General features: G+C 45.5%; 1 protein-coding gene across 1 annotated transcript; it reads left to right on the plus strand.

Annotated features, from left to right (window-relative positions):
• Positions 1-355: 355 nt before the first annotated feature.
• Positions 356-4041, plus strand: LOC133909915 (uncharacterized). The gene is made up of 7 exons (XM_062352449.1): positions 356-615; positions 1968-2016; positions 2099-2407; positions 2706-2754; positions 2840-2934; positions 3049-3173; positions 3602-4041. Exons 1-7 carry the CDS (start codon positions 440-442, stop codon positions 3657-3659), a joined length of 861 nt encoding a protein of 286 aa, XP_062208433.1. The 5' UTR covers positions 356-439; the 3' UTR covers positions 3660-4041.
• Positions 4042-25193: the final 21152 nt, after the last annotated feature.

The following is a 25193-nucleotide window of genomic DNA, read 5'->3' on the forward strand; positions in this document are numbered from 1 at the left end:
GTCTCTCATCTCTATCTCAATTGTTGGGAAACTCCTATTAATTTAGAAAATACTATCATCATTAAAAAGTATTAATACACAATTATTTCTTCTATATATAAAGGTGCATCCTTGGGTTTTTATTTTTCAATTATTTTTTCTATAATTTTTTTATTTTTACCATATTATTATTGATTTCATACGTACGGAACATATATGTTGTTACTAGTTATTTTCCGTGATACCACGAAGTGACAACACGTGTGATCCTAGCTACCCCAGTTCCAAAACCCCTATAAATGGATATTAGCCCAAATAAGAAAAATAAAATGGTAAAATATCCCCCACAGATTAACCACCGAATGGGACCCGCACTCGGCCAAGAGATTCGAGAGGGCTCTCCCTTCCCCCAAATTTTCAAATTCCTAACGGCCGGGGGTGCAGGGCGATCGTCGGCGCGATGGAAGCTGCCCCCTCCGGAGGAGGAGGTCGAGGCGGAGGCGGAGGCGACGAGCAGCGGGGGTTAGGGTTGTTGGAGGTGCAAGCGGCGGCGGCAGCGCTGCGGCGTTCGGAGGTGTTCCACGTCGTGAAGGAGCTCCTCGGCTTCGTCCTCTACATGCACCACCAGATCCCCTCGTAATCCCCATCCTCTACCTCTCTCTCCTGTACAATGTTGTGATTTGGTAGGGTCTATGGCGGATACGGTGCGTTTCGGTGTAAATTGGTTCTCCGAGTCTGCTCGAGCAATTTGTTGCAGCTCAGATTGCGATTTCGTTGCATTTGCGGCAGCGCCAGGATCCGGATTTGGTCGATTTGGATTGGATTGAACCTACCCTCTTAGCTGGGTCAGAGAAACCTTCCTTCTAGTGCATCGAATTAGTCAACAAGGGTTTGGGTCGAATTGGTTATGCGACGGATGGATTCACGCGTTGGTGTCTTGATTTTTTTTGTTTTTGCTGGATGTCTTGATTTTTGATGTGCTATTAGTTTGTGCATCCTCTGTTAGCTGAACGTTTCTTGTTATTGGCTTGTCCTGGCTGCAGAGGTATTTTATTTTGAACCTGCTGATGGATCTGTGCTTGGCTCTCTAGACTCATGTTTCGGTGTGGGTGAGATGTAGCTTCGATCAAATTTGGTTCATATGATCTGTTTCCAATAAAATTGAAACACGGATTTGCTTGGTATTGTCATATAACATCATTTGTACTGTTTCTTGTCCTTTGGTCTTGAACTGTCTTCATTTAGTTCTGTTTGGATATATGATCAGTTGATGACTTGATGTCCTATAGAGATAAATTTTTTGGTAAGGTTTGTATGTTGAGTTGCATTCTTTTTTGGTTTTTAATACTTATTGAGTTTCAAGGTGTGTTCACCTGAGGACTAAAATTTCCTGTGATAATCACAGAAAAAGCAAGATTCAAATAGTTATATGGATATTGGGGCAAATTATGCATACGCGAGATCAAGTTCTGTATTCCTGCTAGACCTATGTCCATGTCCTCAAAAAAATAATCTGGAGCTAGGGACTAGTTACTACTCTCTTTGCTATTTGAGCTCTTGGTGAAGTATATGCCACTGACGCATGCACTGTATGCCAGGCACTTAGCAGTTGTTGTTTCAAGGGTGAATTGTAGCATTGCCCCAGCAATTTGACAAACTACTTCTAGTCACTATTCAATTAAATTATGTATTCCAAAATCCATTTGTCTTGGGCTACTGTGTAAAGCACAAAGGTAGCTTTATTATACATTAGTGCAAGAGATCCAATGCATGTTACAAATGATGAATCTTTGAAGAAATCTCATGGTATAGTGTTCTTCAGTTTTTTTATGGATCCATGCATAATAATTGAAGAACAGAGGAACGTCTAGTAGTCTACCTTACATAATTATCCATTTTGCAGACTAAACTAGGTAGGGCAGTTATCTGCTGAGGTACATGATAATTATATGAACTTTAAGTTCATCTAAAATTTCCTCATTTTTTAGGGTGTTGCAGAATCTGGAAAATGAATTTGCAAGTTTAAAGGAGGAAATGGTAAGTTTAGCATTTAATAAACACTTTTCTATTGCCATATATGTTGGAAACATACCTTTTAGTGAACTGTGGCTATTTCTAGACAGAAATGACGTTACCACCAGCTGAACTCAAACCGTCTGATCAGAGAAAGTACAACACACGAAAAAGGGTGGTTAGATGTAGAATAAAGAAGCAGGAGAAGTTGATGAATGGCATATCTACCTTACTTTCTGCTCTTCAGCAAGCACTTGATGAAGTTCCTAGCATTGAAGGAGTTGTCCTGATCCTTGGAGGGAGCCTTGTGCGACCCCTATTTGTGTACGACATTACAATTTCTCATGGGAGGTTTGATTCAGGAAGTGCCAAAGAGCATGCTCTTACCAAGTTAGCTCAGTCTGTTTCTCGGAAGGTGAGCTAAGATCACACCAACATTTTCCCCTAAAATCTAGAGTGACTCTATTTCTTCATGATTTGTTCTTAGTGTAGTACTGAAGTACTATCCACTTAAGATCTGAATGTTGATACGTTATCCATGGTGAATTTAGAGACATGATACCTTTCTGTGTCTACTTGAACAACATTGCACATTTTTTGTCATCTTCATGTCGGATTATCAATTTGCTGTTTGGCATATAGCTAACTAGTCTCATCACTATCTATCTAGACTTTGTCCGTTTTGAATAATAAATCACTTGTATACTGTGTAGGCAATCCGTGCTCTTGTGTCAAGAGGCGCAGGGAGTTTGTCTTACACAGGTATTTTGTCTCATGATTCACTATATATTTGGCTGGGGTCGCTATCGACTTTTAACTTACTGCTTTGCCTCCTATACTCATCAAGGCCCTAGCAAGTTGTTTCTGCTAGTAAGATGTCCCAGTACATTGAACATGCCACTGGATTTCCTGCCAAAGCGTGATTTTCGTTATAGCAAGAAGGTATTGTTCTTTTCTGAAGGCTAATTTACGCTATGAGTTTGTGTTTATCAGCCTTCCTTTGTAAAGCATGTAAATCCCCAAGATTAATGCATGAACCTAAACTTTTCACCTCAGGTTGTACCTCTTCAAATGCATATAAAGTGCAATGCAGCAGACTGTCAAGTGAATAACCAGCAACGTCTGTCAATAGTTGATGCCCCACGTTGCACTTCAGAATCTTATCTTTCAGATGTTATCTGGTAATTTTTTCTGATCTTGTGTTACCATTTATCCAGCTGCAGGATTCTTCCATTATTTTCGTCCCTGTTACAGTTTTGCATGTAGTGTCTTCTCTTAGTGTACGAAGACCTTTCATGGCCTACAAAAATATACAGTATTTTCAGGGATGCATTGTCAAACTGCAAGTTTGTGTGAAAGATATATGCAGTGTTCTTTTATTCAAATGCTTTGGTTGTGGCATTGGACACCGATACTTGCATAGTAATCTCTTGTTCTGATGGTTCTGAAATAAGGAACCTTGTCTTATCTATTGTTTTATGGTTTGACTTCCATTGGTTTACTTTATAAACTGTTGCAGAATACTGATCCTACAATGGTGCTCTAGTACAAACAGCTTTTTGGCCCCAACTGTGGCCAAACCTTTTAATGAACTCATTGTTTCTTCCAGGTTCCAGTGTAAGCATACGATTAGAGGTTTACCAGGCAAGGCGTCATTCGAAGGATGATCTGGCTTGAAGAAGTCGAAGTTTGGCTTGAAGAAGTCGAAGTTGACCAAACTCTTATCTTTGTTGTATTGAGTGATATCATGTACATGGGTAGAGTAGAGAATGCTGTAGTGGCGCAATGAATGGCTTATCACTTGAGGAAGCATGCAATGATAGATTACTTGTGTAAGACAACTTTTGCATGTTTTCAAACAAAATACTTGAATGTTCAGTTGGAGCACATCCAAAGACAATACGTTAGGACATTCTTTTACCGATCAGCTAATGTATATTGTCGGATCTGCATTCTTTGATATTTTTACTTAACAGAAAGTTAGGAATGAAGCTGAAATTACCGGACCTTCAACTCCAGATTTGTAGGTCAGTGCTGTTGGGCTGTGTGTGTGAGTGAGAGCCCAGGAGCCCATGTTGCCTGTAAATATATAGTATGTACCTATAACAGTGGAGTCAGAACAATCTAGACAGATATTTCGGTTACCCTGAAATCAGTTTTGCATATTCCATCCTTTCTAGTCAATTTGTTAACATCGAGTGCTTTAGTTGATCAAATAGATAGCCGAGTTTCTTTTGATCGGGAGAATTTCATTATTCAAGAGAGAAGAACAGGACAGGAAATTGGAAGTGGTGTTACATCATGGATTGTGGTACCTGGATCAAGAATGGTAAGTTTTTGGGTGCTGCTCTGGCAGCAGGTATGAATGAAGAGGAAGTTAAAGTGATGCTTCAACATTGTGGACTAGGCCATTTATCATTTGATACTATGGCCAAACTATTCCCAGAGATGATGAGTAAGGTAGACAAGAGGAAACTTCTATGTGACGCATGTGAGTATGGGAGGCATACAAGAGCAATGTATGTAAGCAGGGGACTTAGGGGTATATCTCCTTTTATGCTTGTTCACTCATGTGTGGACATGCCTGGTTACCTCCATTAGTGGAATGAAATATTTTGTTACCTTTATTGATTTTTATTCATGGGTGACTTGGATATATCTCAGGAGACACAAGAGTGAAGTTCTATAGTGTTTTCAGGATTTTCACTCGCTAGTAGGGAATCAATATGATGCCTGTGTTAAGGTGTTGAGGACAAACAATGGAGCTGAGTTGAAAGAATCATGGTCATATCTTGGAGGTAGCATGTTCACTTATGTATACTATGAATGTGCTAAAGTTTCTATGGAGTGAGGCGGTAATGGCAGCAGTATATTTGATTAATCGCACTCCCTCAAGATTGTTTGGATGGAAAACTCCTTATGAGTGATGCAAGGAGTGAATGAGTTTAATGTTCCACCTAAGGTATTTGGGTACACTTATTTTGTTAGGGATCACAGACCTTCTAGGGGTAAGTTGGATCCCTGAGCTGTCAAGTGTATATTTGTGGGTTATTCTTCTGAGCAAAAAGAGTACAAATATTGGTGCCTTGCTAAGTGGCATCTCTTTGTGAATATGGATGTTACATTTTGGGGATCTAAACCCTACTATGGGGAGAAGGCTGATTTAAGTTCCCTATTTGAGCTTGGGTTAGGTGAGGATTATCAAGAGGGGGAGGATGACCAAAGTGATACAGGAGAAGGAAGATAGCCCATCAAGGGCAACAGAGATTGTCATAGGATCAATTCCTTGTCCTGTGAGGAATTCACGTGTGGATGGCATGGCAGGCTAGAACATGGGGACACTCAGGTAAGGAAAGGACAGAATACACTATGAGTTTATACCAGGAGAATGAAAAACATTGAAGTACATCCCATGGAGCAGCAGCAACCTGAAGTGACTGTAGAAGGGGAGAATCAACTGAAATAGCTTGGAAGCGACTGTTGAAGGTGACCGTCGGACGTCCAATCGGTCTGTTGAGACATCAAGGGGAAATGAAGATTCATCAGTTGACTTGCCCATCGCTCTAAGAAAACAACCAAGGAGTACGACTGGACTTGTGGCAAGGTATGGCTTCGAATATGATATAAGTAACTATGTCTCATATAAGTGTTCGTGGTTAAGGACAACATGTTTCAGTGAACATTCCCAAAGCGGCAAAGACCTCCTCAAGCTATCCCCTAGGCTAAAACAAGTCATTGACCTTGCACTCCTTGAGGGGCATTGGGTTTGGTTAAAGAGGAGTTGTTTATGAGTTTAAGTTGTTGGGAATGCCTCTCTTTTCTACAAGGGTGGTAGAAGGTAGTCACTATCCAGTACAATATCGTGCCCGATTCATATGAAGATTTTCACTGCCATCCATTTACTTATTTGCCACTATCGAGTGGCTTGATAATTGAATGACTTGTCACCATTGACTGACTTGAGAATTGATTGACTTTTCATGATTAATTGAATTGAGAATTGATTAACTTGCACCATGATTGAAGATTAGTTGTCTGTTGACTTGCTTGGACATTTGAATTTGGAACTTGAGACTTGCTTGAACTTGGTCTTCAGAAACCTTTGAGATCCCACCTTCCACACTTGGAGTAACTAAAACCTCGTGGGCGCCATTTTTATTTTTTAGGTCCCTTGTTGAAACATGTTGGGATGTCAAGAAGCTGCACACTACATCATAACTTTGTTGGGGGCATGTAGCCTTCTCATGCTCTTTTACCTATAATTTTCCCCATGGGCTCGATGCCTCTAGTAAACTGAGTGTGAGGAGATATGAGGTGTACAACAGACTTGCCGCTTCAGATCAAGATCGAGTGAGTCTCTGTCACCCCGATCCCACACACATCGCATGTGCCTTGTGTGCATTGTGATTATACGATTACAAGCATGTTGTCTGACAAGTCCTCTAGCAACCAAATTTTAAGCCAACAACTTGATGAAAGGCCATTGTACAATGTGGCGGATTGACATCCTTTAGTCATGCAAAGAAAACTTTTTTTAACTCGTGATGAAGAGGATGCACATGAAATGCAAGAAAATCTTTTATTCCATGGAATCAAGAGGAAAAATTATGTTGAGCAATTTTGATAGGGCCCATACAGGTCAAGAGTACTTGAACAAAAAATAATTGACTTGAAGGTGCAGGAGTATCAATTGTGGTACAAGATGGCAGGTTTTTTATGCCCCCCAGGCTATGTCTTCTTGTACAATTTTAGTACCCATTTGCTAAAAGTGCAGCTCATCGCCATCATCATTGCTGCTGATTGCAGCACTGCTATATAACTCCATTATGTTTGGGCATCTCTTGAACTTCAATCGGGTAGCGGCCACTATATCGGCAAGTGCATTGAATGACTTCAGTCATGACTTCATACTTCTATCAATCTTCTATCAATCACTGTTGATGCATTCCATGAACACATATCTGAATGGCATATTCTTGGTGCATCTGTCTAGTAGCTGTTGCAAAAGAGAGTGACATAGTCATCAATGTCCTCGTCTTGGCTCTGCTTAATATGAGACAACTCCAAAATGGATATGTCCCTGTTCATATGGGTAAAATGGGACTTGAGGAGGTTCTTATATGCTTGCCGAATCACGCACATACCTAGATGGAAGGTGACTATACCACCAAAAAGCGGCATTAGTCAATGATGCTGAGAACTACCTTAGAAGAAGTGAGGGATTATTGACCATGTCTCCACAAGTAGCTTCATAGTAGGAAATGTGCTCTTTTGGATCACATGTTCCATCAAATTGGTGAAGTCTTGAAGGGCACTAGCCAGGTAGGAAAGGCACTAAATCATGATGTGCATCATATGGCTTATCTTGCTCGTTTTGATGTTATAGAATAATATGTGCAATCAAAATATCTCTCAGCTTGTTACTAATGAGCAAATCAACTATTTTGTCTAGGTCTTTCATTGTGCTAAAAAGTACCGTAGAGGCTTCGTGACTATTAGGATCCTCTCCACTTTGGATCTGCACATTGCCCCCAACCTAATGCTTCGACATTACATGCATACCGTAGGAAGGACACACTGCTGAATAGATGCCTCATGTATAGAACACTGAGGTGGTGGTTGTTGCTCACGGCTTGAGGTAAGACTCATAACCATGTTGAAGAATTGGTTGATCTTTGCTTCTAACTCATCAAGTTTGCTTTTGAATTCCTTCACTATAATTGGGACTAAAGCTACTAGGCAGCAAGGCGCTCACAAGTGGAGTATCTATGTGTCCTTGAGAACTAGAACCAGAGTCATGGAGGTAGATATGTTTGGGTTGGAAGCACCACATGTTGATTTGGAGGAGACATATCACTATCATTGAGCATCTCCTAGTTCTTCTCAGCAGCTGTGTACACATGGGCAACATTAGAGTTTCCCATGAGACTTTTATGACTGAGGATAAACCTCTTGGGAACATTTCCACGATTAATATCTTTTGATCAACTAGTGCTACTTAGATGAGCAACTGTTAGATCCAAAAAAAATTCCTCATCAGAAGACTATGACAATTCATGTGTAATTGGAGGTGGCTCCCAATCGATTTCTTCATCTTGTTCAGAATGCAAAGAGGTAGAACCAAATGAATAGAACATGCCCAAAATATTTAGTATAAATCATGCCCCTGAGCTGAATATGATTGCTCATTTTGTTCCAAAGCAGCTTAATCACGGAGATGAGTTGAAGGAGAGCCATCCTCTATATTGATGTGAAGATATTGCATCATAGCATTTGTCTGGTGATAGCTATTTGATATCGGGCAAAAATGTAAGGCCCGAAAGAATTGGCACCTTCTGTGAACGAGGCTTCCAATACTCTCTCATGATGGCAAGTCAGACCATACTCTTCATCTTGTAGGGTTCATATGCCCACTCATCAGGGAACAAGTTGTAAGGAGGAGATGAGATGCCTAGGTACAAAAATACTTTTCTGGAAAGTTCATGTGCATGAAGTGACCAATCTTCCTTTGGCACTGTGTTGGGCTATTCAAGAGCAAATTTGCTATTGAAGTCTCTCAACTTGGACACATCTATTGTGGAACATGCAAAATTGGATAGCATGTAGACTCGTCTAGCGAAATATCTACACCAACGCAGGTTGTATGAGACCATGTTTAGAGCTTCCAACAGGTGCACTTTAGCACATTCCACTTTAGGTAAAGGAATATCTTGTTTTACTTCTATTGTAGGAACACAGAGAGATGCAGCATATTGACGAGCCGTACATCCCGAGTTTTAACATATAGAATATAGTAAAATTCACTCCAATTTAATTTTTTCTCTAACTAATATAAAATCAAGGAATTATATATTTGAATAAATATATATTTGTATATAGATATTCAAATATATTATTTGGCTAAAGTATTCCAAAGAGCACCAAATTAATTTATAAAATTAATCTTTGCTTTAAATTGAATCATTTACATTTTTATTTAATTGTTTTTATGGATCTTTGAGTGGAGATTTGAAATTTAATGTCTCTCAAATTTGAATCTATTCTTAGATTCTTTTTAGCTCAAATCCAAATTGAATTCAAATCCTCTCTTGAATCTTAGAGTTCAAAACCAAATTATAATTTAAATACTGTTATTTGAATTTATTCCAAACCTAAATCCAATTCCAAATCTAAATTAAAATCACCCATTTGAATTTATCCCAAAACCTTTTTCCTTTTCTTTTCTTCCCAGAGCCCATTCCCTTCTCTTCTCGGGCCACACTTCTCTCTCATCCCCTATGTGCAGCCCGCCCGTGCGGCCGAGCTGGCCTGGCACCCCCCCTGTGCACACTCTCCTCTCCCTCAAACCCTGGGGCCACGACGCACGTCGGCCCAACTCTCACCCCCCTCTGTGCTTGTGTGGGACACTGCGATGCTCACCCCCTTGACCCAGCACCACGTGCTTGCACCAGCTTGACCGCACCATCCCTCCTATCTCGCTGTCGCGCGAGACCGGCTGACTAGAACCATCTCCCTCCTATAGCTCATTACCATCGTGCTGTCCTGACCGCCGTTTTCTACATTCAAGGCTCGTGTGACTTTCATGCCTGCCAGCTCTCTCTCCGTGCTCTCTCTCTCTCTCTCTCTCTCTCTCTCTCTCCACTCTCTATGCTCACTCGCGCGCAACCTGAGCCATCTCTGTCGCCCATCATGTCGGTGACCACATGAGCACTTGGCCGGTGCAAAGGTATGCCATGCGAATTCCGGTAGGCGGCTGGCATGCTGTTCAACTGGGTGCACGTGTTTTCCCAGCTCATCACTATCTCTCTCTCTCCCTCTATAAATGCGCAGCTAGCCCCCCCCCCCCCATTTTCCTTTCTCATTTTCCCCCAAAATCCATCGCTACCACCAAAATCCAATGATCCCAAGCACGAATCGATCCAGCCCAAGCTACATGGAGCGAGGAGAGGAGTTGCGCTTAGCTTCCCCAACTAAATTGGCACATTTTCCCCACCAAGTTGGAGCTCGCACCGCCTTCTTCCTCGTCTCTGGCCACCATCCGAACCGGTCGCACGTCGAGCCACCGCTGTAGCACTCCTTCTGGCCAAACAAGCACACGGTTAGTTCCCCTCACCCTCCTTCTTTTGCACTCGTTGCCTTACCCTTGGTCCAACATCGGTGTACCTCTCTCCAGTGATCGAGCGCCACCGCACCTTGGTCGCACGACGACTACCAGGCAACAGCCAGGCCCTCAACCATTGAACCCCCTAGTTGGACTCACGCATGACGCCAAACCTATATCAATCCTTAGCCGGCCGAGTATACCTCCTTTTCTATCTTCTCCACCGATGACCGAGCCACTACTACCATGACCATCTCCAGCCAACGACTGGACCCGCCATGGTGGCCGCTTGACATCATCAACCCCCAAAATAGGTTTGTGAGCCCACGTAGATCCCCCACCATGGCTTCCCTTGCTAACCTACTGCCTTTAAGCCAGTCCTGAGGAGCTTTTTGTCGAAGCACCACCATGAACGGCCCTTAAGTCTCCATTGCTGCACCACCCCATCCTGGCGAGCCCACACACACGCACGTCATGCGCGCATGCACCACACAGGCCTCCCAACCGCATCTGCATGGCCCAGTAGAGCATGCCACGGATCGACCCATTTGATGGGCTAGCCAGTTGCACAAACCCATGATGGCCCCGGGCCGTATCCTTAATTATGGGCCTGCCTACCTTCTGTGCACCCTAGACCCCATTTTCTTTCTCCTTTTCCCCTAAAATCCACTGCCGCCACCAAAATCCGACAAGCCCAAGCATGAACCAGTCGATCCCGAGCTATGTGAAGCGAAGAAAGGAGTCGTGCATGGCTTCCCCAACTGAATTTGCTTGTTTTATCCACTTGGTTGAAGCTTGCGCCACCTTCTTCCTCATCTCCGGCCACCACCCGAACCAGTCGCATGTCGAGCCACCGTTGCAGCACTCCTTCTGGCCAAACAAGCACGCGGTCAGTTTCCCCTCGCCCTCCTCCTCCTTTTGTGCTCGTTGTTGTGACCGAGTGCCAACGCGCCTCGGTTGCATGCCAATGACCAAGCCATGACCAGGCTTGTAGCCATTGAAACCCCTAGCTGGACTCCATGCGTCACGCCGAACCTATAGCAATCCTTAGCTGGCTGATTCTCTGCCGATGAGCAAGTCGCCGCCACCATGGCCATCACCGATCGTCGACTGGACCCACCATGGTGACGGCTTGCCATCGTCGAGCCTAAAAGTGCATCTAGGCCCCTAAGTAGGTTTTGGTGATGATGAAAAAACAATTAAAGAACTAATGAGTTTTTTGAAGTATGGACATGTGTAATTTGATCAAGTGAGAATTTGATGCATGGTGATCCCCCAAAAAGGAAAAAGAAAAGCGGCACATGGATCTTATAGTTTTAAATTCATTTATCTTTTGAAATTGAGTTTAGTGCCATACTATTAAGGGGGATATGAAATTTACTTGTTTGCATAAAAATAGTGCTCAAAAGATCTAACAAACCTATGACAGACACATCGAACACAACACTTGCACCTAGGTTAGCCCTAATCTTTTAAAAATGTGCAAATACGGAGTGTCCGCATTTTTTGCGGAGTTTGGGTTAACTAAGAGTGTGTGGAAGGTCCGCACTTTTGTGGAGTGTCCGCATTTTCACATGTGTAACGGCTAGTTTTTTTAGTGTGGAGTATTTATACCCCACACCCTCTCTCTCCAACCAAACCTTGCTCATTCATTTCGACCTAACTTGAGACAAGCAGCTCAAGAGCATTCAAAACTCCCCTCTCCACACCACTTTGTGATTCTAGGTGAAATCTTGTGTATGATTGAGTGAGAGCAAGGAGTAGTGCTAGTAAGATTCAAATCCATCCTTTTGAGCACTTGTTTTCTTCTTCAAGCCAGTGATTTCACGTTTGTTACTCTTGGTTGTTTGTCCACCTAAATGGCTAGGCGTCGCCCGTTGAGCTCCTAGTCTTCTGATGAGCCCCGGGACGTTTGTATCACCCCTGCAAATTTGAATAAGTAACCCTAACTCAATCTTTTTGGTCGCTTGGGTGAGGAAAGGGTTGAAGAAACCTGTCTCTTTGTGAGCATATCAATGGAGACATAGGCACTTTTTGTGGAGTGGCCGACCTTCGGTGAACAAATCCTTATGTTTCATTTGTCAATCTCTTATGATTTGTTGCATATTCTTGTTCTCGTTAATTTTTAGGGTTTTGGCCCAAGCTATGTCTTTATGAGATTTGAGCTATAGGTACTTGGAGAAATAGGTTGGAACACATCCTCTGGTGCTTGGTAATTCATGGATTTGATCCACGTTGTTGTTGCATAGGTGTCTATTGACGGTTAATCCCTGACAATAATTTCGGAGTGTACTAGTCGATGGGCGCATGAACAACGCTTGTGGTGTGCATGTGTCTATGATAAACTCAAAAACAGAGAGATTATCCAGGTTCAGGCCTCCCTAAGGATAACAGCCCAATGTCCTATGTATTTTGTTATCACTGTTTGTGAACTAGTTACAAATGAGCTTTCTTGACTCCTGACTCCTCTCCTCTTTATGTACTAGAGAAAAGGAGAACTTACAATTGGGTCCTTTTCCGCTGACCGATACCTTAGCCAACCCTTCAACCCCTAGGCTCCTTTAAAATGGGCGGCGCACGTGCCCCTTTTATCCGATGAAGCTGTTGAGCCCACCCCATCTACTGGACACCTCAACACCTACATCACCCCAGTCAGCCGGTCCACCCCGTCCCATCACCAATCACGCACGCATGCCTGTGAAGCAGTTTGACACGCCTGCGAGCCCGTCTCATAACATTTAATGCTACATGACGGGGTGTGGCACCACTGCGCTGGCCACGACCTGTCCACTGGGGAGGAGTTCCTAAGGAAGGAAAACACTTGAGTTGAATGTATTTTATGAGAATAGACTAGTTTGATGACTACTTGTCCCACGACTAGCGTAGACTAGTCGCGGGAATCCCTCATGTGGTAAGGATCCTGATCGCGTAGACTGGTCACGCGATGGGACTCTAGTCCAGGAAAGAATCTTCTGCCAATTGGTATTGGCTGGTGTGGGCCCTCGGAACAGGGGACCCACCCTATTCTACACATCGACAGTAGCCCTCAAGCTCCCTCATGGGGGTAGTGACCTGAGTGGTTCTTCGCGTGGTCAAGAATGGACCTGGTCGTACCACCTGGGCCCCATATCAACATGAGTGCACCCTGGGAGTGGCCATTAACGCAGTCCACTTTCATGGTGGGCCCACAAAACTGCATCCCGACGGGAGGTTTTAAACTTCCAGAGAGAGAGAGAGACATTGATTTCCACCGGACCTGAGGGAATTTCAGCCCCCAAAGCGCGGCCTTTCGAATTTTGAGACGGCTGAGCTTGCGCGACAGTTGAAATATCGTGCAAGCCCTATAAATTGGAAAGACAAAGCTTGCCAATAAATCCTTTTGCCCTCCTCCATAGTCTCAAAGCCCTTACGCTCAAAGCCCATCGTCTCCATCTTGTTCCCACAGCCACCCCTGCCACTCCCGATGGTGCCACGCACCGGTAAAGAGCCAAATTTTCCTAAGTCCAAGTGCACTGCGGTGAAGCTGAAGCAGATGTATGACAATCATTTGCTCTATCACAGTCTTTCTTTAGGGTACCGCCCAGGGGAGAACATGCCTACCCCCCCCCCCCCCTCGGCCAATGGCAAGGGGGAGATCGTGTTGTTTGCCTATTTCTTTTTGGCCGACCCCCTATGCCATCCTTTCTGAATTCTTCACCACCATCATTTCCTTCTATGATATCTGCCACCTCTATCTCAATCACAATTCCATCATCATGCTGAGCGTCTTTGCTCACATGTGCGAGAAGTTCATTGGGGTCCAGCCATGTCTCGATCTCTTTAGGTATTTTTACATGGCCAAGTTGCAGACCAGGTCAACCACTGAGAGCTATGGATTCCACCTTCAAGACAGCATCGCTGGCTCCTACCTTGAGATGGGCCTTAATTTATCGTGGTCAGGCTGGAGAGAAGAATGGTTCTACCTCGAAGGATTCCTTGGACAACATCTACATGCCGAACAAACTGGCACATGTCTCTAAGAGATAGGGGAACTCCCCCACGACCACTCCAAAGTTGTTGAGCCTCACAGCCCAGGTCAAAAACCTCGCGACCATCGCGCCGACAGGATCAAATGTTGCTCGTGACTTCATCAAGCACCGGTTGTGCCCTTTGCGGAGAAGAGCACATCCAGCATATATGTATACTGGGAGTGGCGACGTCACCAGGAAGAGCTCTCTAGGTAACATTGCAAACACTTCCATGGCACTCTTTGTTTATTCAAGTGGAGTCTTAAGTATCCCTCTTATGCAGATCTCTCTGACGAGTCTGTTGAGTCACGGGTCAAATTCCTCATGGTGGCAGCCTCGAGGAAGTATGGCCCACTGCAAGATGCTCCTCCATTGTGCGACCTCTCTTCGTTGGAAAGGGCTCGACTCATATTGGTATGTTTGGCCTTTTCTCGAAACTTCCATCTTCAAGTCTTCTCCTGGGTCAAGGTTTCATGGTTTGCGTTGCTGCATGGTCCTCCTGAGGTCATCTTGCGTCCGATAATCGACGAGATCACGGAGACCGCCCGGGAAGTTGATCTCGCTACCAGCATGCCTTCTTCGCCACCCAGTGCCGCCCCGGATGGTCACCCATCTGGCCATGATGTCGGTCCAGCTGGTTAAGAAGGCGACCAGACTGCTTAGAGTCGGGCAATGACTGCGAACGGTGGTACTTTGAGTGGTGCCAGTCTGCAGAGGGTCGACCAGCATCGCCCCGACTAGACTCACTCCAACCAAACTCGTTTTGACTAGGCACGCTCCAACCAAACTGGGAGCAGCTAGGCAGCCTTTGGCCTAGTGCTGACGCAAGGGGGGAAGAGACCGGTGGAGGGCCTGTCTACCGCGGAGGCGTCTAAACTTGCTCGCGGGATGCTAGGCTCTAACGGTTCGACTGGTGGACTATCCTCCACAACTAGTCCACCCAACGGCTATGAGGTCCAGGCTTGTGCTCAGCACTCTACCACCACGGTAAGATTTTCGGTTAAGCGTAGATATCTTGAGTTTTCTTCCTTTTCCTGATTTCGTAAATCTATTGTCACTGCAGGTCCTTCACCTAGTCCATGACACCGGTTGTAACTCCTTCACCAGTACCTCAGCAACAAGTTTTGTCCCCTCCACCTGCTGCAACTCTGACCTCAAGAGCATTGATCGTGGCTCCCACGCCTACTGAGCCGGTCATGAAGCCCGTTTCAGCCTCTGACCTGTTCTCCCTGGCCACCCGCTTCCTGGCCTCTATCCATAAGTTGATTGAAGATAAGGAAGTGGCGGCCAGTAGGTGTGTTGAACTAGAGAGGCAGTTGCTGAAGAAAAGGAGGCACCGCTCGTGCTCCAGCAGCAGTGTGGTGAGCTCCAACAAGGAAAATTTGCGCTCGTCACTGAACATACCCAGCTTAGGGAGGACAAGAGCACCACTCGTAGCATTCTCCAAGATGCTTTTAAGGTATTCAAGGAGCCCCTGAGGAGCCTCGAGCTGGATCATCGAGCTAAAGGACCCTCGCATAGGCCAGGCCTGAGCCTATGCCACCAAGGTTCTCTCAGAAAAGTTTTTTGATTTCTTGGGTATTCTAGCGGCGAGGGGTGCCGAGGATGTGGCATGGGCGATGAGGGATGCGACGGGGTACGCCCTCTGGTGCTATCGTAGCTATGATCCCAACTTCAACCTCAACCTCATTCGGGAGGGGGTTCGGTAGTCGGGCCCATAGCTGAGGAGAGACTATAGGTGGAGTGCACAGGGGCAGTGAACTATGTGGGATCCATCTTCCGGGTGGAGGCCGCTAAGGAGTAAATATCAAACTGTAATTTAGGTTCTGTATTATATTTGGATGAAATTTTTATATTTCTCTTATGGGTTCTATTGTTGCCGCTTTGATCGTAAAAGCTGTAAAATGAATGAAACTCCCTCCTGCTTTGGGCCCCCGACCTCACCTACCGACAACACCCATGACCAGTGTCGGTTGGAAGTGGCGCGACCAGAACTAGCCGACCCACCCACTCACCCCAAACTCCTGACAACCCTTATTGAAGATTCCGTTGACCGGCGTATTCGGAAAGCGGTGGCTGAGTGTGAACTGGGATTTGCAGTCGAGCGAGAGAACATGCAAGGTGATCTTAGAGGTGCGTCAATCCTACCACCACTTAGCTATGTGTTAGTCCTAGGCTAGCCAAGTGAGACCCATCGGCTGGCTTCTGTATGATTTGTGACCTGTTTCATTGACCAGCTTGTCAGGAGGAGCTGCTCGTGGCTCGCAGAGACCTGGAGCAGATTGCCAGAGAAAGTGACCAACAGCGAAAATATTTCTAAGATTGCATCAGTCGTTCTTTTACACCCTTCGACTCACTGCTACAGTCCATAGGTGTTGATGTTGGCCCAACGCCTAGAGACACCATGATTTGTCACGTCGACTAGTTTTTGTCGGCCTCTGAGGAGGCGAGTGGCCTTGATGACAACTACGCATGATGGTGGGCAACCACTTGCTGGATGTCAGAGCCATCGGTGCCTGTCTTTCTCTAGCCTGCATCCACGAGCACCTTCCGAATACAGACCTCATCCCGACAGTCTCTGAAGGCTTTGTCAGCGTCATGAAGACCACCGAGGAGCTCCATGAACTCGCAAACTCATATCTGCATGTTGTTCATTCCCTTCTTTGGTATGTCCAGTTCAATCCATTGCCATATGTTTTTGGGTCTCGCATGTACTGAACAGATTGTTTAGATCCAGCCTCTAGGAGCTGCTCAGGTGGTCACTTTGTAAGGAAAGGACCGGTCTTCATGTAAATTTTTCTTATGTTTGAGTGGCGAATAGGTTTGAGGTGCTCACTAACAAGGTTCCTAGAGCTTAAGATGGCCCTTAGCATGATGAGCCCTTCAGGGGCGACCAGCGTTCAACCCGATTTAGGACTCGTGGTCTCGCTGTCATCATCCCTCGAACGCCCATACCCTCGACACTGCGTGACTAGCAATTTTGACTCCCACCCCAACAAAAAGGATCGATCAGGTAGAACAAAATATGTATGCTACACAAAAAACAAACTATAGATCCTAAAAGCTCTAGCCCCCGATTGTCTAGTCGACCGGAAAACTACCAACTAGGCGATCAGGCCTATGAATCGGAAAAACTTACCATTTGGTGAGACTGTTTATATCCGGGTTATCCTGCAAAATAGAGTCTGTTTTTGAATTTGAAAAAACTCACAAGCCATGTTCCACGCACGTCCAGAAGATCCTGCAAAATAGAAAAACAAACTCGTCTTCGAGCAGCCTTACATATAGAAATTGTGTTATGCGAGTTTGTGCAATTATTGGCCAGCCTCTGGCCACGTCGACCGTGCAAGGTCAGGAAAAGCATACCACTATATAGGACCCCTCCCCCTTAGGGAAGAGCCTGTTACTACCTGCCTTATTCCTGGACTCGTCTGAGGTCGAGGTCGTCTATAACCAGTGTTTGCTCCCGTACCCTGTGGTCGTAGTAGCGCTTGAGGCTCTGCTGGCATCGGGTTGCCCAAATTTTGAGCATGTTCACGGGAATCTTTGATCAAGTTTGTATTGTCCTCTTGTCACGCTTCATGGTCGTCACACGAATAGTTCATGTCGAATATCTAATTATAGGGTATATGCGCATAAGGAATATATCATATAAGAACATGGTATGTACGGCACGTATTAAGAAGTTTTATATATCATGGAATCGAATCAGCGGTACTTGATACACCCGGAATCACGGAAGTAAATATCAGGAAGGTTTCGATTAGTTACCTAACTCGATGTGGTTAGTACTCAAAACAGATCTATCTACTTAGACGTCAAGGAAGACAACTCTCTATCGACCACGGCTGGATAGGAATCGATACTCCCACCCCAATATAAGGCTGGGGGGACAAAAGAACAACATAGGATGGAAACATAGGAAGAGAGAACTCGAGGAAAGCATCAAGACCCTAGTAGAGGAGGTACTCCGTGACCATAGCTTTAGGTTAGATCAGATCTGATATACTCTCTATAATAGATTCAGCCCCATTGCTTGTACTCAAGATCATCAATATACGATAGCAATACCCCCACAGGACGTAGGGTATTACTCTAATCAGAGGCCCGAACTTGTATACATTGATTGTCCCGTGTCGTGATTAATCCCTGCACTTGAAGGTGCCTAGTCTATTTACGGACACATTGTTAGGAACTAATCTTCGACAGTTAGCGTGCCAGGTAGGGGCCTTCTTCTGCTTTGCAGGATTAATCATGTCTCGAGCTCACGTTTATGTCGGATTCTCTGACGACGACTTCTACGACCACTTCGAGTCGACAGCGGACAACTTCAGGTCCCCTCACATCAACTCAGAGATCATCTTTGAAACCATTGTTTTCCGTTGGGACGGGCAAGGTGGACTGATCCATACCGGTACCTTCGAATCCAGGCTAGTGGATGCGGACCGTGAGGTGGGACATCTTGAGTGGATCCTGTGGGGCCTAATGTTCTCCACTGCATAGACACCGACAGCGACAAGGGTGGTGACGGTGATTCTAACACTAGCCAGAGTAGCTAAACAAATCAATTCGTGTATATGGCTAGAAGCAATGACCCCCCATCGACTGACCCATTGGCGATAGATCCAGAGACCATAGTCGATCAGGGCACGGAAATTCCCAAAGATCCGGCGATAGCTGTTGCCCCCAACAGTACCGGCACCGAGTTACCACCAGAAACATCCGTAGATGGAGCCTTGCGTGCACCCAACACAATCCTTCACCGATGAACCACAGGAGAACAGTTGCCTCCTGGCCTCTCCCGGTGACTTCCGATGGGTACGCCTCTGCCTATGACGACTCACGGCTCAAGAGAGAAGCTCCCTTCGAACAGTCACCATGAGGCTTCATCGGCTCGACCGCCACCAAGGCTTGGTAACGATGTGTTCAATACTCTGAATGCTAACATACGAGGAGCGCATCTAATCCTTTGATCCCTTCTAGAGTTAGATCCGGCGAATCCACTAACTCCTATGGTCAATCAAGTCAATACCTTACTCGATGCAGCTCAGATCCAAGTTGCTCGAGCAAATAATCCCGGCAATTCCAGGCCCTCCAGTTGGTACGGTCCCGGCTCAAGGAGCCACAGACGGGAACGCTCTCGAGTAGGGGAATATCATATGGGAAGCTCAGGTGGTCGAGCCTGAACACGATAATGTGGGCCAAACTGTAACTACCTTATCCATAGGCACAGAAGTCAGGAAGAACTGAGGAAACGTATTCCCCGCAATCGACATGATCTACAGGCGGTGATCGAAAACCACCATGAAGAATGCCGTGAAGATGATCACCGGTACTATAACCGCTGGTGTACGGGACGGGATGGTTGACATGACTCCCCTGCTCGAAGAGACATGCGTGAAAGTCCCCCACCACCTCCTCCTGATGAGTTTGGCGGAGACTGCGAGGCTTTCATAGACGAACTTCGGTCAATTCAGTGGCCCGAGAAGTTCAAAGCGGGCCTGATCCAGAAATATGACGAGAAAATCAATCCCAATGAGTGGTTGCAGATCTACACCACTGTTATTCAAGCAGCCGGTGATGACAATCGAGTAATGGCCAATTGCCTATTAACCGCCTTTGATGGACTCGCAAGGTCCTGGTTGCTAAACTTGCCACCCAACTTGATTAGTTCGTGGGCGGAACTCAAGGCTCAGTTCGTAGCCAATTTTCAAGGCACATTCGAGCGACCAGGAACGGAGAACGATTTCCACTAGCTACACCAAGGCGACAATGAATCTCTTTGAGATTTCATCCACCAATTCAGCAACAAACGTAACACGATCCCTGACATCTCCGATGAGTCGGTAATCATCGCCTTCAGACGAAGTATTCATGACATAGATTTACGTGAAAAGATGGCTACTCGAAAGATCCGTAAGGTCAAAGAGCTTTTCGAGTTAGCTGATAAGTGCGTAAAACGAGCAAAAGCGTAGGTGCGCGCTAAAAACCTTCGATCTAGCAAGGACAAACCCAAGTTCTCGAAGAGTGGAGGAAAGAAAACCAAATCCGGTGACAAGTGCAAGGGACCCGATACGACTATAGCTATAATCGATAGGAATAAATTGCGCAACACCGGGGACAACAAAGGCCTCAATCGAGGTGGCGGGAAGTGGTGTTCCATCCATCGGAGCAACCAGCATGACTTCGATGAGTGCTATGTGTTCAAGAAAAATCTTGACGAAAAGATCAAGACGAATGCTGAGCGTGGTAATAATCAAGCTAAGTCGAATGTTGAGGGCAGTGAGCCCTAGTTCCATGAGGCAGACCATGTCACGGACTTCGAGACAGCGCACAATGTGATTCTAGGCTGCCCAATGCTGGGCAAGTTCATGGCGGTGGTTCACAATGCTTACCAAATCCTCAAGTTCCCGGGTCCTAAGGGGGCCATTATAGTTAAAGAGGATCAGCGCGCAGCGGTCAAATGTGACAAGCAAAGCTTGGATAGGGTCGAACACTTCGATTGAGTGACTGTCAACCCCAAGGCTGCGAATTCTAAGCGTCAAAGGCACCAAGATATCTTCGAGGCCAAAAACTCCAGGCTCGTAAGTCTTGCTGGCACCTCTGAGTCCGACGACACCGAAGGCAAGATCAACGATGGCGTCAACAATAAGAAGATCGATGTTTGCGTCAAGGCAGTGCCTCGCGACCCGTCTGAACCATCTAAGATGGTTAAGATAGGGGCCAATCTTGACACCAAATAGAAACTCAAGAACATCACCTTCCTCCAGGCAAACAAAGACGTATTTGCATGGCAACCTTCTGATATGCCCGGGGTCCCCAGGGAGGTGATCAAGCATCGACTAGCTGTTAAACTTGACGCCAAACCTGTGGTGCAGAAGCAGCAAAGATTTGCGGAAGATAGGAAGCGGGCCATCCAGGAGGAGGTCGATAAACTCCTAAAGGCGGGATTCATTCAAGAAGTGCGTCATCCTACGTGGCTCGCGAACCCCATCCTCGTCAAGAAGGCCAATGGCAGATGGAGAATGTGCGTTGACTTCACCAACCTCAACAAAGCTTGCCCCAAGGATCCTTTTCCTCTTCCATGCATCGACCAGATCGTTGACTCTACGGTAGGCTACGAATTGCTATGTTTCCTAGATGCAAATTGCTATTCAGGGTATCACCAAATTAGCATGTGATTAGAGGATGCGGAGAAAACAGCTTTTACTACTCCCTTTGGTGTATTTTGTTATGTAAAGATGCTTTTCAGTTTAAAAAACGCTGGTGCTACATGTCAAAGGTGTATTCAAAACTGTCTACAACCCCAAATCGGGCGCAATGTAGAAGCATACGTCGATGATGTTGTAGTCAAGTCGGAAACCAGAAACGCATTGGTTAATGATCTCATAGAAATATTCGACAACCTCAGGAAGTATCACATGATGCTCAACCCCGCAAAATGCACGTTCGGTGTGCCGTCCGGCGAGCTTCTCGGCTTCCTGGTGTCAATTCAAGGAATTGAGGCCAATCCGCGCAAAATTGAGGCACTCAACCAGATGCGGTCACCTCAAACACTGAAGGAGGTTCAGAAACTGACAGGTTGCTTCGCTGCACTCAGTCGGTTCATCTCTAGGATGGGCGAACAAGGAATGCCTTTCTTCAGGTTGTTGAAGAAACAAGACCGATTCGAGTGGACTTAAAAAGGTACTTATCTTCCCCATTGATTCTTACACCGCCTAAAAAGAAAGAGGAGCTCTTTTTGTATATTGCAGCTACACCACAAGTTGTAAGCATGATACTGGTAGTCAAATGGGAATGCCCCAAGAAAAAGGCCAAGGTCCAAAAACCTGTTTATTACGTGAGCGAGGTTCTACACTATGCTAAGCTACGATACCCTCAAGTACAGAAGCTGATATATGCAGTCTTGATGTCTTCCCGAAAATTACGATACTACTTCCAAGCGCACAGGATCACGGTCTTAACGACGTATCCGCTGAAGGATGTAATACACAATCGGGAAGCTACTAGACAAATCGCGCAATAGGCGGTAGAACTAAATGGGTTCGATGTAAGCTACGCACCGCGCACAAGCGTGAAATCCGGAGTGTTAGCAGATTTCATCGCCGAATGGACAAGCGTTGAGGAAAAGAGGCCAAACACGATCGAAGATCATTGGATGCTCTTTTTCAATGGATCTCTCACGCTCTAGGGCTCAGGGGCTGGCATGTGCTCAAATCTCCAACGGGCGACGCACTCAGGTACGTTGTTCAGTTAGACTTTAAAGCCTCTAATAATATTGCAGAATATGAAGGACTGGTAAACAGGCTCTACATAGCTGCATCGCTTAGGATCAAACAACTTCTTGTGAAAGGAGACTCACAGCTAGTTGTAAACCAAGTTCAAAAGGAGTACCAGTGCTTGGACGACAACATGGCGGCTTACTTAATCAAGGTACAAAAGCTCGAGCAAAAGTTCAAAGGGCTAGAAGTGACGCACATCAGAAAGAGTGATAACTCTAGTGTGGATGAACTTGCGAGAGACTCGCTTCTTCTCGAGCACTGGTACACATAGGGGTCTTCGTTGAGAAACTCCTTAAAAAATATGTCCCGATAGTTCGGCGAACGAGTGCTGCCCAACCCGACCAATAGTCTAGTTAGGTCAGCAAGATAGAACCCGCAGACACGGATGCTGCACTACTCGAATGCAACCTGACTTGGATGACTCCGTACCAAGCCTATCTCGAGGGTCGAGACATCCCTGATGATGATGCGTCTGCAGAGAAAATTGCTCGTAAATCCAAGCTTTACGTTTTGGTAGACGACAAGCTCTACCGAAAGGGGAGTAACAGAATATTGATGAAATGCATCACTCAGGAAGAGGGCAATAAAATATTGCTCGATATCCATGGAGGCACGTGTGGTAATCAAGTGTCTTCTCGCACCTTGGTCAGAAAAATTTTCCGCCAAGGATTCTATTGGCCGACTGCCCTCCAGGATACTTCCGAGTCGGTCAAAAAGTGCGAAAGCTGCCAATTTTTTGGAAGGTAGACCACTCAACCAGCCCAAGCTCTGCAAACAATCCCTCTTTCGTAGCCTTTCTCCGTTTGGGGATTGGATATCCTGGGACCGTTCCCAAGGGCCCAAGGTGGTTACAAGTTCCTATTCGTGGCTATCGACACGTTCACCAAGTAGATAGAGGTCAAACCTGTAGGAAAAATAACCGAAGAAGCGGCCAAGAAATTCATGAGGAGCATAATTACTCGATACGGCATTCCGCATCGGATAATTACAGATAACGGTAGCCAGTTTAGAAGCGGAACCTTTATTGCGTTCTGCGAAGAATTCGGCATTAAGACTTGTTTCACCTTAATAACTCACCCGCAGAGTAATGGTCAAGTTGAGCGTGCTAATGGTATAGTCTTGCAGGGTATCAAAACTCGGGTCTTCGACAAGCTAAAGGCTTACTCGAAACGCTAAGTAAAAGCGCTTCACTCAGTATTATGGGCTATTCGTACATCGACTAATAGGGCAACTGGTGAAACTCCTTTCTTCTTGGTTTATGAAGCGGAAGCAGTGCTCCCGACTGAGTTGCAGTTCGGATCACCTCGAGTGGAAAATTACTCTGAAGAAGGGAAAGAGCACTTACAAGCGGATGACATAAATCTACTCGAGGAGTATCGAGATTGAGTGTCTATTCGAGCGGCCAAGTATCAGCAGGCGTTGCATTGATACCAAGGCCAGAAAATTCAACCCAGCCAACTCGCTACTGGGGACCTCGTCCTACGGAAGGTGCAGAAACAGGCCAAACACTATAAGTTATCGTCTAAGTGGGAAGGACCTTACATAGTAGTCGAGGTCACTCGACCTAGGTCGGTACGGCTATCTACTCCAAATGGCGAGATACTCGAGCACTCGTGGAACATCGACCAACTCTAAAAGTTTTATTCATAGAAAAGATAGGTTATAGGTAAGTCGGTTACATTCGGTTCGGTTGGCTACTCGATTACATAGTTTTTTTCGTCACACTAATCCATGTGGCTAATGTAAAATTGACAGAAAGGATTACCTTAGACCTTTTAAAAAAAACCTTATTCATCCTTGAACGAGTCAAGGAACCTTTTATACAACTCCCCCAGATGGCAGCTGCTCACCACAGGAATCAACCGACTAGCATAAGGGCCAGGAAAAGTGGCTAAGGCGAAGGCCCTGCTGGAGCTGATGACTGACGCTGGTGATGCCGAGTGGTCTTCTGCTTGGTGTGAGGAGGTAATCGGTGACCTTAGCTTTACGTTAGATTAGATCTGATATACTCTCTGTAATAGATTCAGCTCTATTGCTTGTACTCAAGATCATCAATATACGACAGCAACACCCCCACAGGACATAGGATTTACTCTAATCGGAGGTCCGAACCTGTATACATCGATTGTCCTGTCTCGTGATTAATCCCTGCACTCGAAGATACCCAATCTATTTACTGACATATTGTCAGGAACTAATCTTTGACAGTTCATCGTACGAGGCGATGTGCGTTCTCTGACTGGCGAATTGAGTACCGTTTGTTAATAATTATGCGGTTTGGATGGCCAAATCACACTACCGCTGCTCGTATGAACTTAATCGTTATTGTGGCAGAGAATTCCTCACAGTCTTGGCCTCGATCCCCTTAGTGAATTTGCCTACTGTTATGAACAGGAATTCAAAACCGCTTGGAGCTTTTAGGGAACAGTGCCATGATAGCGAGCCCCCCAAAAGTGAAAGAACCAGAGAGTGGTATGGTTTGCTATGCTCGGGTTGGTAGTTTGGCATATCAGTCATGGTTCTAACATGACCCACACCGTTTCACCAGCTCGCAAGCATCATAAAGGGTCGTAGGCCAACAGAAACCTTACCGGAATGCTTTCCTGACCCGAGTGCAGTATGAAACGCGACCACCACATATGCCTCTGAGAATGTCGGGGAACGCTATGATGCCCCCTTCCTGAGTAATATCATAATAACACTCATAAAGACAATATGATCACCGGCTACATCTATATCAATAAGGTCACCGGCTACATCTATACATACCCAGAACAGAAATAGAATTTATGAGGCTAAGAGACCAAATGC

This window comes from Phragmites australis, chromosome 2 (genome assembly GCF_958298935.1).
Source record: "Phragmites australis chromosome 2, lpPhrAust1.1, whole genome shotgun sequence".
In the NCBI taxonomy this organism is placed as follows: domain Eukaryota; kingdom Viridiplantae; phylum Streptophyta; class Magnoliopsida; order Poales; family Poaceae; genus Phragmites; species Phragmites australis.